The 19530-nt window shown below is 39.5% G+C and overlaps 2 protein-coding genes across 2 annotated transcripts; both read right to left on the bottom strand.

The window, feature by feature from the left end:
* Positions 1-727: 727 nt before the first annotated feature.
* On the bottom strand, positions 728-2531 carry LOC310905258 (uncharacterized protein C6orf52). The gene is made up of 3 exons (XM_083851305.1): positions 2378-2531; positions 1806-1851; positions 728-987 (listed from the first exon to the last, which is right to left on the bottom strand). The coding sequence occupies exons 1-3, from the start codon at positions 2435-2437 to the stop codon at positions 851-853; spliced, it is 243 nt and encodes an 80-aa protein (XP_083707431.1). The 5' UTR covers positions 2438-2531; the 3' UTR covers positions 728-850.
* A 10767-nt stretch (positions 2532-13298) lies between these two features.
* LOC310905329 (uncharacterized protein) lies at positions 13299-15534 on the bottom strand (the record flags this gene model as incomplete). Its single annotated transcript, XM_083851503.1, has 2 exons — positions 15447-15534; positions 13299-13826 (listed from the first exon to the last, which is right to left on the bottom strand). Exons 1-2 carry the CDS (start codon positions 15495-15497, stop codon positions 13299-13301), a joined length of 579 nt encoding a protein of 192 aa, XP_083707629.1. The 5' UTR covers positions 15498-15534.
* Between the last annotated feature and the right edge of the window lie 3996 nt (positions 15535-19530).

The raw sequence follows: 19530 nt of genomic DNA, 5'->3' as shown, positions 1-19530 counted from the left end.
TGGTGGACTATTTTTCTCCTTGCCAGCAAGGAGGGAAAACCAGCAAGTTGTTTTCTCCAAGATTTTTTTTTTTTAGGTTTAAGAACACGGATTATGTTGTAGCAATTTCTTCGCTGTAAAGCGTCAGCTGAGAAGTCTAACAGTAAGAAGGGCAAGGGAAAACTGAATGCTGATGCAGAGAGTGCCAGCAGACATCATCCTCATTCCACGGGATGTTTGTAGCTATGGCAGTTGAAGTCTACACTTCCATATGCTTAACATACCCTATTTATAAGCCAATTTTAGCTGACCTAGCATGTATCAGTAGTACAGTTAGAGCCAGCAGCCTGCAGGAAAAAGTGGGCACAGGTGTTTCCATAGCAAGGCCTGTGAGTGTCTCCCATACATACTTCCAGTCTAAGCAAGCACATGAAAGGCTTGGCTTGTCGCTTACCTAAGGAACCAGGAAAACAAGGGGAAGCTAGATTTTGCTTGTGTCCTAATGCCCATATAAAAATAAAGACAGATGAAATACCCTTACTACCTTGTTAAATTCCATAAGCCGGAAGAGAACGTGCTGCACACAGGTACAAGTAAAATCCCTTGCTGGCAGGTTTGCAGAAACAAATCTTTTATTTACACAGGCAAGTCTATCTTTAGACCCCATTTACCTCTTTACATTTCTCGAATATTTACATGACTTCATGATGCTCCAAGAAGGGAGTGATGAACAAAAAGATTACAGAAACTGTCAAAAGCATAGCAAAAAAAACCCAACCTATCATTGTGCTTTAAAACTTATGAGCTAGAATAATGTAGAAGAAATGTAGTTTTAGCACTTTGGTCCTAACGGTCATGCTCTAGAAGACACTTAAATAGCAGAGGGGATTTCAGAAGTGACCGTATCCAGAGGTTGCCAGTGACAATTCATGAGTGAATCGTAGAGTTCTTCGCTTGTCTCCGTGAATTGTCTGTTCATTTCATCAACATCCAAGTAGAGCTGTGGATCTGAAAATAAAAGCCTGGTAAGTCCAAGTATCAAATCTGAGGCATGCGCACAAAAAAACTTCACGTGAAATGGCTAATAAAATGTATTTTAAGCTAAGTGTAATAAGCTATTAGATCTACTAATTTTAGTGAGGTATTTAGTCCTCTAAAATTTTGAGCCTCACAGCTCCAACTTTTGGGAATTTTTATATTAGAAGGCTGGGACTAGAACTGTCTTTCAAGATAAAGACAAAGACAATGTTTAAGATAGTAAAGATAACGTTTACGGATAATCAGCCATGAAACCCTCCCAAGAGTCATTTAATTCACTTCTACGGCAATACACGTTACATAGGATAGTTTCTAAACACTAACACAAAATGCCTCCACGTGAGGAACTTTGCAAACCTTCCAGGACACAAATATGTTTTGTACTGTATTTGTAAGTGCAAGCTGAATCCTCCTTTTGGAATCTGCAACATAAGCTTTTACCTCAGGGTGGAGAACAAAGCTTTTGCATATTACTGAGTTTCTAATATAAAATCTGTTTAGCGGAACCAATACAAAGAACAAAATTCTGTCTTAGACCATTTTCAAATGGGAATGAAGGCACAGGTACAAGAAACCTGCTGCGAAGCATTGACAGTGTCCCGTTTTACTTGATGCGGTCAGTGTATGCTGTATCAGCTTTAAAACCCCAGCTGATTGCAGATCAACCCCACAGAGGTTTGACCTCAGCTGAATTTTCAAGATGTTCTTCATCCAGTAGAGGTTGGCTTGTATTGTTAAAAGGCACAAGTATGGCTAAACTCAAGTGACAATGACAGAACCCTTATTACCGTCAGTAATTAGGTCATCACCGATTGCAGTCATAACTGAAGATTCCTGAAAGACAGAAAAGGCTAAGTTTAATCATAACTCATTTCAGAAAGCATCACAGATTCAAAGTGCTGCAGTCTCAACCCATTCCTTCTTCCTACAACTACAAGGATAGATGGCATTTTATCTACTTATTTTTAGAAGAAAGCCAATATTACAGTACAGGTTGGAAGGGACCTCCGGAGGTCACAACTAATACATTGACCACGATAAGACCACTTACAACAACTGTTTAATTTGCTTTAAGCAAAGCAAATCAGAAGAACAGGAACAGAAGAAGCGTACGCAATTATGCTGTCAAAACCATTCTTTGGTATGCGTGAACAAATAATGGTGTATAAATCACTAATTCTATGGATTTACTATTTAAGCACTTAAATACAAACACCTCTGAATGGAATCTGCTCTTTTAACTTCACACTAAGCAGAAAGCATGTTTTCAACTTCGGATTCTTTTTGCTGATTCACACAAATCTGTACAACGTATTATCTGTGAAATATTTTCTTTACAGCAAGCGTGCACTATCTTTACCTCAAAAACAGCTGGAGCCATTAAAGAATCTCCTAAAGAGCAGTCTCCAACAGCTTGCATGCTGTCATAGGGAGCATAGGAGCTGTAGTTGTAGTCAGCGTAAGCATCGTAACTCCTCTGCGAGTGGTAGTTCTGGTAATCTTGGCAATAAGCATTATAGTTGTATGACTGGTACCGCTGCAATTCTGCTTTCAGTCTGAAACATGAGAAGTTGCATACAGTCAGAGAACAGAAACTGTAAACCCAGTTCTGAACTTAAACAATTTGTCAGCTTACATACTTCAAAACTTAAAAGGAAGCTTTCCTAAACAGTCACCTAAGTGACAGCTTAAGTCACAGCTCAAAACCTCATTTCTATAGAAGCAAGCATCCTCACCTTTGCCAATACCAGAAGGAATTGTTCTCATGGATTAACTCCAGAGCCTTGACATGGTTACCTGTACACATCAAGTATTTTTAGCGTTGGCATAAGCAAGCTGCTGCTAAGTCTCTGTGCTTTGCTAAAGATTGATTTAAGACCAGAGACATTTATCAAGCACAGCTGCTTTAAAGATGCAGTCTTAACCCTTCTATCTTTTGTTTGGTTAATTACTAGATCTTATTTCCAGAAAGAAGTGAATGGAGTCAGATTATCCATTTCAAAGAAGCATCTGACGCTGCCTGTCAGTTTGCCATGTCTACCTCCACCTGCTCAGTTTTTTTGTTTGTTTAAAGTCCATTAAACATTCAACAGCTGCCAACTATACCGCTCAGGTGAAGTCAGTCTTGCTTAACAACACAATCGCGATTCTCCAGCGTGACGCCTTATTATTAGTGGGAGAATTACAAAATACACTGGTTCTTAAGAAGAAAGGGCCAGCTGATTAGCTTTCACTACTTTCCCTTTCAAGATTTTCTCAGGGGCAGCTTCAGACTAATGACAAGAACCAAGACAAGTGCTATCTGTACTAAAACTGAGGTACACTGCATAAAGAACATTCAGATAACCCAGCTGCATATTCAAAAAAATCCGCTGTTTAGACTTGTCTTCACTGATTCTGTACAGGCAGACCTCCTGTGTTTGCAGTGCCCAGTTTCTCTGACTTGAATTGGGGATGCAGAGAAGTGAGTTCTATGCTTTTGGGGAAGAATACAAGCTGAAGGCATTCTGAAATAGCTTCCAAACTAAGCAAACATGAGGGACAAACTAATCCAATGGCTGGGTATTTCAATGCTAAGAGAGCACGGTACTCAGCCATTCAGAAACGTATTACTGATGTGTATTTTAATACCTACATTTGTTTCAATACTGCAAAGCTACACAAGTTCTAATAAAGAGGTAATCCATTGTCTTGTTACTGTAGTAAACAAACAGAAGATACATCATCTTAGGTCTTCTGCTTCCAACTGCACTCTTCCTACATACAGTTGTGTAGGGAAGGAAAATCTGAAAATACTGTTGACGTTCTTCTGGATAGCCGAAGCAAGAAAACATGTTTGTGGCTTATTCTTGTTTTCAAAATAAAACAATATTAATTTAATCAAAAAATTTTGGCAAAGAAGTTTGGACAGTGCTCTCTTGGAGAAGAGCATTTCCATTCTAAAGCAGAAGGAGGCAACATTTGCAGAATTATGCTAGGTAAACAGAAACAGAAGTGTCATTTTTTACTATTTAACAGAACACACAAGCTAACCTCATGAACATACTGAAATTGTTTATATGAAGTCCTGTTTTGTCAGTATCCTGGATCAAAGTTCATCAAATTTGGTATCAATTCTTTAACCGTTCAGAGACCTGAATTGCCTTAAATAAGTGATAGAACTGAGCCGGTAGAGTAAGAAACCCTCTCAGGAAGTGCTAAGCTTTAAACTCCCCATTGCCCTAAGCTCATGAAAAGCAAAGAATAGCATTCTAAACCTGTTCTAGTAATAACGCCTTTGGCTTTCTCCCTGCGTTCCCATTTTTCCCCCCCACTTCTTTCCTGTCAACCCACTGTAAAACTAGTTATGTGCTTCTCTCAAACTAGAGGGAAAGCTCTAAGAACAAGAACTCCCTAGCACATAAAACCACTTGTTGTCCCTTCTACCTTATGCAGGCCCAAACCTGAAAATATTTACCAATGCATTCAGCTTTGCTACTGTTGAGAAACAAGGCTGGTTACAATGGCAGCTAAGCCCAAGTTGCGCTGTCTGGCTAGACTTAACAGTTGGATTCCCCCAGCCATCCTGAAGCAGGTTGATGAATCCAGGGAGTCAAAACATAGGACTTCTGCATTTCTGGTTTTGTAGACTGCATCCTGTGTGCAGCCACTACAGCAAGGGCCACAGACTTTCCAAAGGCAGAGCTACAAGAATCTGATTATTTAGAATAACTGTATCAATGCACAACTCCTTGGTTACCTTTTAGAAATTCCTATGCTCAGCCGGATTCCTTTTCCCCCCAGACCTGGTGCGTTCTGGCAGTCTTGCAGTGCCCTCATCTGATCACCTTGCTCACCAAATCTGTCATAGGCATACCCTCTACTATTTTCAAAAGGGAGAAAACCAATTCTGGTATGCATAACAGTTACAAAGCTAACGAATTCAGTTTCTGTCTTCTACAAAAAACAGAAGATAGCAGCTACTATAGCTTCTATTACTTAAGCAACCTCTCTGGCATGTGCACGTGCACAGAAAAGGCTTTCACCAAATTAAAAAACTTGGGCCAGAAGCAAAAAGCTTATTCCTTGGTAGCATTAAGATGCAACTCACTGAGAGCCAGCAAAACAATACATTTTAAGTGCTCTCTGCGTAAGTAATCAGATTCCATATTTCTGCATATACAGCAGTTAATCAGTTAGCACTAACCCACTCCTTTTGGAGCCACAAACTTTATTGGTCACAAACACCAAGAGCTGGCTGTAATTATCTGAACCAGTATTAACCGGTACCTCTGAACTCTTCAAACAAAAATATCTTTCAGGTGCTCTTAGAAGAACAACATCAATTGCCTGCAACAATTTGATGGCTTTGCTAAACGGAGCACTGAAAAGCACAGTGGTACAGTTTCTTTTGTAGCCTGTTCAGAAATTATAGCCCCGTGCCTACAGCTTCAAATCAGGCCAAGCTTACCAGCCCAACTCTTACAGCTTAAGTTCACTGCACTCGAATGCCTTCAAGACGTGCTTTTAGGAGCCATGGAGAAGAACCCTCTGGTAAGACCACCATTATAAAGTACTGAGTGTTGTTTTACACTTAAAATAGAACTATCTGTTACAGTCATTCATCAGCTTTCCCTAGGCTGCTGCTCTCTCACTACTGAATGTGATCCTGCTCTCAGTTTCCCACTAACTTTTTCCCCCAGCGTTTATAGCCTCTTTTCATCTATGACACTTTTAAGGGACTACACCGTGTTGAAAAATGCTGGTTAACATTTCCTTTTACACAAGGTGCCTCATCGAATTTTCCTGACTAAACCAAACCCCAGAACCTTAACTAGAAGAGGAAGCACACAAACACACACGCCTCCCTGGCCACCATATCTCCCCAAAACATATCTGTTCAGTAACAGACCAACTGTAAGAATACTGCGATTAAAATCAGTATAGCTCTATACACTGCTTTTGTTCGGGATTACTAGCTAATGTCCTTTCCCTTACCCCTTCTGGAATTAATACTGAATTCTGTACTCCAAAACGTGGTTCTTAAGTCATACAAATGACATTTAACAATCAGAATTTTTCCACACAGTGATCCTCAATAAAAACTTCAATCCTCTACTGCAGTCTTTCAACAAATTAAAGGAATACAAAACTGGCTAATAACTGTTCAGTGATTTTTGGACCTTTGTAGCACTAGAGTAACAGCAGTACACTCTGCAGCATAGTTGCAAGTACGTGGGAATAAGATACTCTCTCTCATCTCTTTTTTTCTCTGAAAAGTGTGAGGCCTCTATTTCACCCTACTAAAGATTTTACCACCAACTGTACTGCTAGCATTGAGACACTGCAACTTCTGTGCTTGTATGAGATGCAGGACAGGTTCCTTAAGGTGTCGCAATTTTTTGTCTAAACCTAGTGTTGAGATCAAAAAAGGGATTGCTACTAATTGCGTACGTATCAATAACCAGGACAGAAGACATGCTGCATATAGGAATTAAACTTTTTCTAAAGCTCTAGTACATGAACATATCAAATCCCGCAGATTTTTTCTAGTATGGTTTCAGAGGTCTTACTTGATGGACATAAGCGCACAAGTGAAGACAAAAGATATTCTGTTTACCTGAAGTACTGGTTTGGACCCCAAATGAAAAAGCTGGCTTTGCTTGCTCAGGTTCCTTCTCTGATGGTTTAACGAAACTGAAGTTGAACATAGGTTTTGCTGTGCTCTCTTCTTTTGTACGCTCGGACTTCCCAACTGAAAAGATAGGCTGTGTCTTTGACTCTTCAGTGTCAGCTTTCTTTCCAAACACTAACGGAGCAGCAGTAGTGACAGAATCCTGCTTCTCTTCTGTCCTTCCCAAAATAAACTGTGAGGCAGCTGCAGACTCTGCACCTGAACACTCTGAGTGAACACCGAATGTAAATGATGGCAAGGCAGCATTTTGTGGACGCAGTCGCAGTACCAAAACCTGCAGAAATAAGTGAATGTCAAGTCCGTAACCCACGGTGTATCTGCAGTACATGAAGGTTTGAACTACATTCTAGTCCTGATCTTTCCAGTCAAAACTGTTTAACAAACAACCCACCAAACAGTAAAACAAACAAGAAAACCCCATGCTTCCTCTCTACATAAAACTTTTCACAATTGTGTTTTCTGCCCACCACCTGGCTTTAAAAAGTATACGAACTTCTTTGAAAGATCATGTTTTTAGTCTGAACTCCAAATGAACAACGTGTAGGGCATGTAAAGAACAAGCACGTCATTAATGAAAGCTTTTCTCTAAAAAGGATAAACTTATTCTTGGGGAAAAGTGTGGAAACAGATGTTATCTAGGCAATATTCCTACAGGAAAAACGAATAATTTTGCCACACCTCAAAGGAAAAAATAATTGTGCTTAACAGGTAAGAAAATAAAAAAAATCAGAGCAAACCAAAAAATAAATCACAGAATATGCATCCTCGTTTTAATCATTAAGGATTACCTTTGAGCTCTGCTTTGGTGCTTGGCTTTGCACTTTCACAGGCTACACACTTCGTGGCCTCTGCTTTGTTTTGAACCAAGCAGGTCTCCCAATCCCAGCTTCCTTCAGGCTTCTTGAATTTGTCTAAATCCAGAAATTCTCCAGAAGGAGCAGAAAATGCAGATGCACTGCTACTGGTCACAGGTGTTGGACCCTCTGTGAGACAAACAAGACAGTTAACCATCCTGTTTGAACATGAACTATAAAATGAGCATTAACTTTTAAATTTGATTTGTCAAATCCCACAGAAATGTTCAAAACTACTCCGCAACTCCCCCCCCCGCCCCTGAAGAAAATAAAAGCCACCAAAAACCCACAAAGAAACAAAGAAACAAACAAAAAAACCAGAGTGGAACTCAAAGCTTCCAAACAACACACAACTCTGTTCAGCACACAAGCTTCTGCTGCTGTTGACCACAGTGTAACCTCCATAAAGAGGCCTGACAGGTGCCTTTTAAAAAAAAGGTGCCTTTTAAGAGAGAAGCAGAAGATAACGCTTCAAATTCAAAACCGGAAAGACAAGAATGGCTCTTCCCTTCCACAGCACACGCAGAAAACTTTTATCCTAGTATTACTTGCATCGCTCTTCCTCCTGACAAGTGCAACGTAACCGTGCAATTCACTGCACCATGGTCACAGTAAACCCCTCATTTCCAAAATTCCTCCTTGCAATGGCAAGAGCCTCAGACAAAGATGCCGACTGACCGCTCAGAGGTTGGAAGTCCAAGAGAATCAACTCTGTCTGAAATCCATTATCTTACCTCATGAAATTTCAGTCTTACCGCACAGGATGATTACAAAAGCCCGGTCTAGTCCATCTTAATTTGTTTCTTCCAGGATATATTTGCACAGGTGTTTTTCGATGTAATGGCATGTTAAATGACATTTAGAGTCAAAGTTAGAATTAGAATCGTATTTTAAAAACAATACAACCACGCTCAAAATCAATTACGGTCACACACAATGGGAAACAACCCAGTACTGCCCTGAAGAAGTTATCCAGCGGGTCACTCGCTTTCTTGAAGCCTACCACTGACCTTCATAGGCATCTCTCTGCTTTAGCTTAAGACTAGTTAAGACTACACTGTCTTGAAATCTGGCTTCACATCTCCCCTCAATTACATACAAACGGTGAGTAGAGGCATTTTGGCCACATTCTGTAATTTTTTTTACTTATTTTTTGAAAGAGAAAAACGCAGTCATTTTTAACTCTTTCTATGGAGTTCTCATTTTCTCCAGTGAAAAATCACTATGTTGTTTTTAAATTAAGTCACCCACTTCAGCCATCTTCCCTCACCAGCTGCAAAGCCGGGGGTATCTGCATTGATCCAGCTCCGTACTAATACATTTCACAATCAGTTCAATTTATGCGACAGGCTGGAACCTGGGCTGAGACCTCTGAAGTGCCTGTAAACCAATCCTGCAGACAGCCGCTAACCCATCAACCGTACCTGGGAATCGTGTTGCTTAAAATATTCCATATATGCAACGTACTTTTATTCTGTACAAGATTCACAGAGGCTAGGATGGAAACAACAGGAAAAAAAGGACCATACCTGGTTTCTCAGACTGACAGGCTACACATTTGTTATCTTCCGTCTTATTTGGTACAAGGCATATTCCACAGTCCCAAGAGCCTTTCGCCTTCTTAAATTTGTCTCCAAAGCCCAGAGTGGCTGTTGTGTCAGTGCTGCTCGAGGAGGATGTCACTGTCACCGAGCTGTCTGTGACCACTGGTCATGTCAGAGCAGGCATTACTCCCGTTCCAGGTTTTGGTGTCTCACATGCTATACATTTTGTAGCTTCCGGTTTGTTTTGGACAAGACATGTATCACAATCCCACGTTCCAGGTACTGTTTTGAATTTGTCTCCAAAGCCCAGCATCCCTGCTGGGGGCGCTGCTGGCTTTGAGGTGTCGCATTGACTTGAACTTACTGTCTGTTTCATACTCTCAACTGTTGAGGCTTTAGTAGCTTGACAAGTTACACATTTGTCCTTTATGTCTTTGTTTTGCAGAAAAGGGTCACATGTATCAGATTGCCAGTACGATGCTTGTTTAGAAGTCTCTTTACCTGCAGAAAAAGTTGTTATTGCAGGCCTAGTATAAACCACTGTGCTTGTTGTAGGTTGTGCAGACGTAGAAGAGCGTGTTTTCAACAATCCAAAGTCTAGGAAGCAAGAAAAAAAAGTCTTCCTGTTAGCGCAGCACCTCACTACATGTAACTAAGTGACTTTACTAGAGGGCAAAAATTTCAACTCAGGTGCCAATGGTTACAACTAGACATTCAGACCGAGCGCAACAGGAAGTCCCCAGAAATCTTATCTAAACGGATGAAATTTCATCTGCTGCACTGGGTCACAACAGAACATTTCGTTAAAGCTTCATTTAACTCTTTGTTTCCAAGCAAGCTTTAAATCAACATTTTCACTGGTCGATACAAGTACAAACAGACAGTAGCTGACTGAAATCTGACAGTCCAACGTGGAATGGAAATAATACAATTTGATTAAGACGCGATGCCCAATCGAATCAAATTTCTAAAGCTCCTCCTTCCGTAGCAGATGACTCAAATCTACTCCAGTAACTGTACAGAAGTTTGTACTCGGAGCAGCAATCCGTACGGTATTTTCCCACAGATGCTGAATATTAATTAAATAATAAAAACTCAAGACAATTGAACAACTGTCTAATTTTCTATAATCTTTTTCAAAATGCATCGGACACAGGACAACTCCTTATTTAAAAGGTGGCAATTTTAACAGAAAAGACAAGCTACTAATACAGAAAGACTAAAGGAAATGCATCTTAAACAGCAGCTCAAGTTGCTTGTAAATCTACCTTGAACATAGTTGTTTTGTGGTTTGTTGGTTTTTTTTTAGTCAAAAATGAAGTCTTTGAACAATGTGGATTTAGATTCTGCTTCTTTTAAACCGATAAAGAAAGTGAATGTCACTTCACTCAGAGGTCTTCCCTTAAACAAAATGCACAATGTATTTTCTCTCACTTAGCTCTTTCCAGTAGAGAAATGTGCTGCCTTCTTAACAAGTATGTAAGTTAGAAGAAGACTTTTGGGAAAAGATCAAACTCAATAAAGCCCTTTTTCTTAAAAGATATCTTTTCCACAGACACACTTTATGAAACTGTTGAAAACAATTGCAATTGCTTAAAAACAAAATTCAGAAAAGGGTTTTTAACGTAAAACACTCCACTTCTGTTTGCAGTTTAAATTTTAATCCACAGGAGCCATTGTAAGCTAAGGCCCAAAGATTCGCAGCTTTCGCCATGTATTTGGAACTGAAGCTCTTTCCTATTCTTTCTTCACCTGGGCTGAAGGTGGGACAGGAGTGTTGAGCTTTACAAACATTTCCTTTTCAATTCCACAAATTGTATTTACTTAAAATGAAACACCGATTATCTGGCTAATTCTCTTAGTACCTCATTTACAATTACATCCTAACACGTAAAGGAGATGCAACCCATCTGCTTTTCATCTTGCAGTTTTACTTCCAGCAACAAACACCACTTAGAATAGAAGGGGGCAGATGCACCCTAACAAACGCAGCGCTTAATGTAATGCTCTCCTACATTCATATTTATAGCAGATACTCTATTAACCATAAGTCGTGTGTTGTTTTTTTTTTAATAAAAAATGCTAGCGTATTTTTTGCAGCATCTTTTTAAAAGGAGTTCATTATCTCACCAGGATTTTTTAGAACGTCTAAGACGCTTCCTTCCTTTAAGACGTGGGCAGTGGTGAAGGGACCACCAGCAAAATCTTTGACCTCCTCTTTCTGTGTGTTGATGTTGGTTGAGGTGGTGGTGTCTTTTGAAACAAAAGAAAACAAAACCAGCTTTCACAATGTGACCTAGTTAGAGCAGATTATACTCACTTTTGTTAGAAACAAGAATTTCCAGCTTCATGCTTCTCACATAAGAATCTTCACAAATTCTACTTACTTTGCAATGCTTTATGATTACAAGCAAAACAAAAAGCAACAAAACAAAACAAAAATTATAAAAGCAGATCTGTCACTGGAAAAATACTGCAGAAGTCCAACACTGCCTGGAATTGCTAGCATGCGCAGACAGGACAGATTGAAGATTTAATAAAGAAAAAAAGGAAAATCAGCACTTCAGATCTGAAGTGCTAAAGTTTCAGTTACCTAGGGTAAGAAAGGGCGTCACTGGAGTACCACTGGGTCCAGAAAGTTCTGCCGATTTTACAACGGGAACACTAAATGTAAACCCAATCTGCTATGAACAAGAGAGGTTTTTCAGATTCTCAAGCCACAGGAACTTCAATCGAATGCACACACAAAACCAAATCTGAAAGCTGCTCTTCACATTTGTAGCACGCATGCTGAATGACAAATTATAAGCCAGAAGCCTACATACTTTTCTCCATCAAGGCAGATTCTGCTTTAGTGTTCTGCAACAGCCTACTAAATGCCTAAGAAAAAAAGTCAAGCTCCTTTATTATTTTACTTACAGAAGACGTAGGTAGCACTTCTGCCTCAGTAGATTTCACAACTGGAGATGAAAACGCGAACTCAGGACTGCTAACAGTACTTGTTGGTTGTATCTGTATTTTCAAAAGAATTAAAGGTTTATATTTAAGAGCAACAACTACTTGAATTCACTACCCAACAGAAGTCCCGCAGTGACGTCGAAAAACCTGATGTTTGAGTTATTTTGCAGATAAAAGTAATAATAAAACACAGGGAAGTTTCCAAGTGGGTATAGGACAATATCTTCAAAACCAAATTCCAGAAACTGAGAGGAAAAGCTGGAGATGCTACTTAGGTCTAAATGCACGGAAAAGCAAGCCAGGAAGCTGAAGAACGGCAAACTCAGCCCAATGATACTCCAAGAACTTCAGCAAACACCTCAACATGTTAAAGCAGCTGTCTACTTCAAACCGTACAAAAAATATTTCAAGTACTCTGGAACAGATTAATGTTTATTTTATTGCAATAATATGCCAATTATTGCACCCTAGGCTCATTCTATGTGAGGCTTATATGACCACGTTACCTCTAATTAAATAACTTAAATAAAGTTGTGGTTTAACCATTGCAGGCAACTAAGCACCACACAGCCACTCGCTCACTCCCTCCAAGTGGAACAGGGAAAAGAACTGGAAATAAAGAAGTAAAGTTGTTAAATTTGAGGTAGCATTAATGACTCATCGCATGTAATGGCTACCTGGAAAGACAAATGCCATAACCCTGTACATACCCCCCACTCCTTCCCCTTCTTTCCCCCAGCATTTATTGCTGAGCACGATGCTAAATGGTGTGGAATATCCCTTCGGTCCTCTGGGCTCCGCTGTCCTGGCTGAGTGCCCTCCCAGCCTCTTGTGCATCCCCGACCTCCTCGCTGGCAGGGCAGCGTGAGACACAGAAAAGGACTTGTCACTGTGTAAGCACTGCTCAGCAACAGCTAAAACACCAGTGCCTTACCAACACTGTTTTGCTCACAAATCTGCAACACAGCATCATCTAGCATCATCTACTACGAAGAAAATTAACTCTACCCCTGCCAAAACCACTATAAATAACGTGGCATAAAGTCCACACCCCCCTTCCCCCGCAGACTTCCACAGCATTTGAAGCAGTTATACAATCACGTTAAATGGGAGTTGGCAGGCTCTAAGACTGAGAGAAGCAGAATCAAAACATTTATGCCTTTTTCCCCAAACTGGCATACAACCCCAATTCATTCAGCTGCGTAGAAACTAATATTTGTTAGTTTCATGAGCACCACAGAAAAAGTCAACTCACAATAAAGCAGTATACTCATTGTAAACATTATTTATAGCATAAAGATTTACCTTGCCCGCTGCCGTCGCTGCTGCATCTGCCATGCCTGCCGCCTCCGTTGAATTTGCCACGCTTGTCGTTGCCGCTGTTGACCTTGATATGTCCTTTCTCATCAGCAGGTATGGCATGCCCGCCGCCATTATTGGATATGTCAAGCCTGAGGGCACTGTTGAACATGTTATGCCCGACGTCGCTGTTGTATATATCATGTCCTCCACCTCCTCCTCTGATAGATCTGTCAAGTCCTCCACCTCCGATGGATCTGTCATGCCCTCCACCTCTGATGGATCTGTCATGCCCTCCGCCTCTGATGGATTTGCCATGCCCGTCGCAGCTGCTGGAGTTGCCGTGCTCATTGCTGCTGTTGAAACAGCGCTCGGTGACGCTGAGACAGCGCTACTACCAATGAAACTAGAATTGAACTGAGGCAGCGATGCAGCACTGATGGGTAGGGGTATTTTCGGTAGCACTGGTTCCTCCACTTCCTAAAGTTGCAAATTTTAATTTTTCTTATACAAGACATACTACTTTCTCACCCCATCCCACCCAATTTATTAACAAAATTAAATAGAACAAAAATCCATACAAATTAAGAGAAAGCAAGTTTCCAGAAGAAATCCCGATCTCCCCACCTCTGTCTACCACGTCATTTTAATTTATGGCAGGCCTGCTTCCACATTATACTCTATTCAACAACTGTACAGCAAGAACACTGAAAGTTAACTCAAAACCTGTGCAGAACAGAGACGCACAGATCACATTTTTTTTCTTTCTTTTCTATACTTTAGTCATCAAAGCTCTAGAGAAGCATCATCCTTTCTAACTACCCTCGCATGGCTTCAATTAAGAGTACACTCTCAAGACAAGTGAGAAAGTGTTCCTCTTGCAAAATTAGGCAGGATAGCTGCCAAAGTTTCTAAAGTCATTACAGCAGTGAACGTGGAAAAAGGTAATGTTTAAAGAAGCAGGTAGGTTCAACAACCAAACTAAACACAAAAAGCACCAAAGAAAGTCAGACTAGCAGCACTGAAGATTGTGTTCTGGTAAATACAGTCTATACCATGTATCAGGATGCAAATATAAAAATCAGAAGAGAGCCTCTTAACAACTTCAATTTTCATCCCTGCCACTTACTTTATTTGATTACTAAGATTGGATGAGTTATGTTTTAAATGGCATAGAAAATCTGACCGAAATTTGTACAGTACTATCATGATCTACTTAGAAATGACTAGGCAGGGATGTAAGTTGGTACTACTGATATTCAGTGCATCCTGTAGCTTACATCTGTTTCACAGTTTTGATTTGAAAAGTTTATGGAACTTTTGATATTTGGACCATTATTTTATTTGCGTTACAGGAATAAACAACAGTGTTTACGATTTCTTTATATTGCATCATCCAGAAGTCCCATTTAATGATTTGAAACTTAAATTAACTTAAATACTTAATATTAACTTAATATTAATTAAATACTTAATGTTAACGTAAATACTTAAATTAACTTACAGGCAGCTTATATAACATCCAATAAAAGAAAAAATAATCTGAATATTCATGGTCATAGTTTTATGGAATAGATTTTTCCTATTAAAATGAGAAAAAAACTCTCTCACAATGAGTTTGGTGAGTATCAAAAACTGAGTCATCGTTAGCAGACATGCAGAATGCTCTCTTCTACTACTCTTTTTCACACTCTTGGCCTGTATCTTTCTGTATGACTTAAATATGAAACCAAAAATTAAGCTTTTTTTTTCTTTTTATACTTGGCACTCGTTTCAAGTATCATTCCTGTAGAAAAACTATACAAACCTTCACCAAAACTTCTCTTCTTAGGACTCATTCATTCAATTGCTAACGAGAAATGTTATAGTTTGAAGAATCTCCAAGGTAAGAGAATTAAAAATTTCAAAATTACATAAGCAAAGTTCAGGTATTCAAACACAGGAAATCAATTGGAGCCTGCTCTGAAACCCACAAGAAAACAAAAACAATGCAAAAATAAAGCGGTATTGTTATAATTTACTATGATGCAATAAAACTGACACACTTAGCTAGTTACTTCAGTAAGCTCAGTGACAGCAATTAATTTAAGAGTCACTTACCTGTTCTTGTACAGCTCCTGATAAATAGTGTATTCCTCTTTCCCTTCTCATTCTGCCGCCTCCGCTACTCACTCCTGAAGACAGACCATTGGACGCAGCAGTACTGAATTTGTAGCTGGTCACATTGCTAGCACACGACAGTACAGAAGTTGGGGGAAAAAAGAGGAAAAGAAATTACCAGCCAAATTTTTTTTTCAAGATATTAGAGCTGTTATTAGTCCTAGAATTGAAACCTGCTGATCAGAAAAAAACTAAAGCTGTCTCACAAGTTGCTAAACGCTGGTAAATACTTGATGTTCTAAATAGGAAAAACTTTATTAACAGCAGCAATGAAAAGGACATACATAAGTGCACCGTTCACATGGGAACAATGACTAAGCCAGAAGACCTGAAATAGAAGAGCTGATTTAGATTGTTATTTTCCAGTGCTTCCTTTAAATAGGACTGGTTCTCTGATTCTGCGATGCACATGTATCTTTTGCAGGGATATAAAAGAACAGCTCACAAAAATACAGAAAGAGTGCACATATGCACACATACACATGGGAAACACTGCCAACAGCTCTGATAGAATAGGGACGCCTCAGACTTGTGTGGCAAGGTAATATGGCCTAAGCTTCAGAAGCAGCTCTGGCTTTCATGTGGCCATCAGCAGGAACAGCAGAGGTGTTTGGGTATGCCAACATTCCAGAAGTCTTTTCAGACATGAATACAGATCCCTTTTGTAAGGCATACAAAGGCATTTTTCTGGTACTTAAAAAAGCCTAGCACATAACCAGAAAGATATCCTAATCCAAGAGGAAATGGGGAAAAAATAACCCAAACCAGAAGTGGAATAGGGAATAACTCTAACAAAAGTACTATGGCAAGAAAATGAAGTATGCCTGGAAAAACCGTGACATCAAAGCTTATCTTGCAGCCAATCAGTCAGTCAGTACAAAAGTGCATTAGATCGCACTGGAAGACACCAGGTCAAACTCCCACAATACTGAGGAGGAGAACTGGTCTAAACTTGTCAAATACTTGACAACAGCCTGCTTAGCACTGTAACTGCATAGAGGAAGACAGATCCCTAAGGCATATGCTCAGACTTTTCTCTAATCCGAACTGTCAATCCATTAGAATTCTGAAAAAAGTCTTACATCAAAATAGATCTTCATTCAGACAACTATCGCTTGCCCATAACAGCCCATATTCCTCTTTCTGTTAACACCTGTGAGCTTCAAGGGGGCAAAGACAGTTGTCAGCCTTCAAGCAAGTCTAATCTACAATTGGACTCAGGATATAAAATATATATATATATACACACACACGCATAGATATATAGCATTGGTGGGCCAGAGATTTACTGAGTATTCCAACTCAACTGTCCAAAGGGACTCTTGCCAGCAGATCAGTGTGGTGCTCCTGCTCCAGAACATGGCACCCAACAGAGACCAGCATCACAAAAAACACTACCACCACTACCTACTCTACAAACAAAAGGTAGGGCACTGCAATAAACTTTGTGAACGAAATCAAAAGCAGTATGAGTTTGCTGTATCTCCTTCCTAAATGGAGAAGTAGAAAGGAGTTCTAACAGAGACAATTTAGAACAGTTTGAAAAAAACATAATTAAAACCCAGCACCTGATTGCACCTGTACCAGAACCTTAAAGCCAGTCGCTTCCACCCCTGAAAAGGTGGTTGTTGTGAAGTCCAACTTTTAGATGCCAAAACAAAGTGTTGAGTTCTTTCTGCAAGCCAAAGAATGCCCATGGTCACATAAGAATTGCTTGGCAGATGAGCATAGAGTCGACAAAATTCCCTGCTACTGTTCTTTGAAAAGAGCAACCCCCTAAAAACCGAGTGCAAAGTCCCTTAACTCAAGCATTATTACCCAAAACACCATTTGCCCAGAAGGAAAAGCCATCAATATTATCTGGAGGATAACTCATTTGACCTAAACCAAGAAAGCAGTATAACACAAAGCAGTCTCCTCAAGAAGAAATTCAATTAATTCTGCTGGATTTTTTTTATTTTAGAGATGAGTTAGCATTTGGCCTCAAATGATTCTAAAGAACACATGGTCTTCATGTGAACTCAAAGCAGACAATTAACTTCATCATGAAAGGAGTATTAAAAAAAAGAATAATAAATCATAAATCTTCCTCCATGTTTTTGCTTAAAAAATAAAGAAAAAAACACATCAATAAACATCCTCCTGAACTGTAACTCACTTCCCCTACTTCACCTTCTAAAGAATGCTTCAGAAAGAATCATCCCATTAGGACAGAGCTTTCAAACTGCAAGCAATTAAATAGCTAAAACTAATAGCTTTTCCCCTAGGGAACATTAGGAGGGACAAATTATTTTGTTATAAGTAAACTGAGTTATAAACCATGAAATATCTGTCAAAGCAAAATTTGTAACGCTACAGATTTAGTTAAACTACAAAATGAGCCATATTTCCTGTAGAAGGAAAAAATTAGGCCTCCAATAGCAAAGATCCTTTCTGTGGATACAGCATTATAACGTGCCTCGTTTCCCATCTTCGTATCCTACTCAGAAGATAAACTTGGGATAAAAAGTGGTGTATCAGTACTTTTATTCTTGCTCATCTTCCTTCCGTTCATAAAAACAACAATTTTCTCAAAGTTATATTGATCTTCAAACACAATCCAGACTTTGCAGCTCCCTCAAAATACAAAATTTTCATTGGATTTCCCATTCCTTTTACTGAGAACTGTCACCACCTTTCAGGTGCAGACCGTACTGAAAAAGGAGATTTCTTTCTTCCTTCAAGTAAGTTTTAAATTAATAGATGTCATACCTTTCAGATGGTTCTGCTCGCTGTTCTGCAGGCAAAGTCTTCTCTCTCATCCCCTGCAAGTTAAGTTTAGTTCAAGACTTAGCTGAATATGTACAGAATACACAAAGTACCAACAACCACTTCATGTGGTTTTTTGTGGTTTTTATTTTATTTATTTATTTTTAATTTTATAGCACTGAATACACCTCACCTACTTAACGTTGTTCCCTAATTCAGCATTGTGGGTACAGTTCAGTTAAATTTTGGGGCTAAAGTAAGCATCACTGCTTCACTCAGCATTGAGGACAAACTGATAGAACACTAAATCAAATTTGTCAAATCCTCTAACAAAGAAAGTAATTACTTTAAACAAAATGACAAAAATTGTGTGTGGGGGGGAGAGTTTTCATCAAAACTTGTGTTTGCCAACCCCGTAAAAGGGACATACTTTTCTGTTTTCTATCATTTATCAACAAACAAGAAAAAAAAAAAAAAACTCTACCCCCACAAAAAACTAAGCAGTTGCTGCTAGAAAGTTGCTGCAAAGCTTTTTGTTTCTGGCCCAAGTTTTTTAATTTGGTGAAAGCCTTTTCTGTGCACGTGCACATGCCAGAGAGGTTGCTTAAGTAATAGAAGCTATAGTAGCTGCTATCTTCTGTTTTTTGTAGAAGACAGAAATTGAATTCGTTAGCTTTGTAACTGTTATGCATACCAGAATTGGTTTTCTCCCTTTTGAAAATAGTAGAGGGTATGCCTATGTCAGATTTGGTGAGCAAGGTGATCAGATGAGGGCACTGCAAGACTGCCAGAACGCACCAGGTCTGGGGGGAAAAGGAATCCGGCTGAGCATAGGAATTTCTAAAAGGTAACCAAGGAGTTGTGCATTGATACAGTTATTCTAAATAATCAGATTCTTGTAGCTCTGCCTTTGGAAAGTCTGTGGCCCTTGCTGTAGTGGCTGCACACAGGATGCAGTCTACAAAACCAGAAATGCAGAAGTCCTATGTTTTGACTCCCTGGATTCATCAACCTGCTTCAGGATGGCTGGGGGAATCCAACTGTTAAGTCTAGCCAGACAGCGCAACTTGGGCTTAGCTGCCATTGTAACCAGCCTTGTTTCTCAACAGTAGCAAACCTGAATGCATTGGTAAATATTTTCAGGTTTGGGCCTGCATAAGGTAGAAGGGACAACAAGTGGTTTTATATGCTAGGGAGTTCTTGTTCTTAGAGCTTTCCCTCTAGTTTGAGAGAAGCACATAACTAGTTTTACAGTGGGTTGACAGGAAAGAAGTGG

Source organism: Anser anser, assembly GCF_964211835.1.
Source record: "Anser anser genome assembly, chromosome: 11".
Taxonomy (NCBI): Eukaryota; Metazoa; Chordata; class Aves; order Anseriformes; family Anatidae; genus Anser; species Anser anser.
Note: the sequence above shows the minus strand (reverse complement) of the source record. Positions and strands in the feature narration are given on the sequence as shown.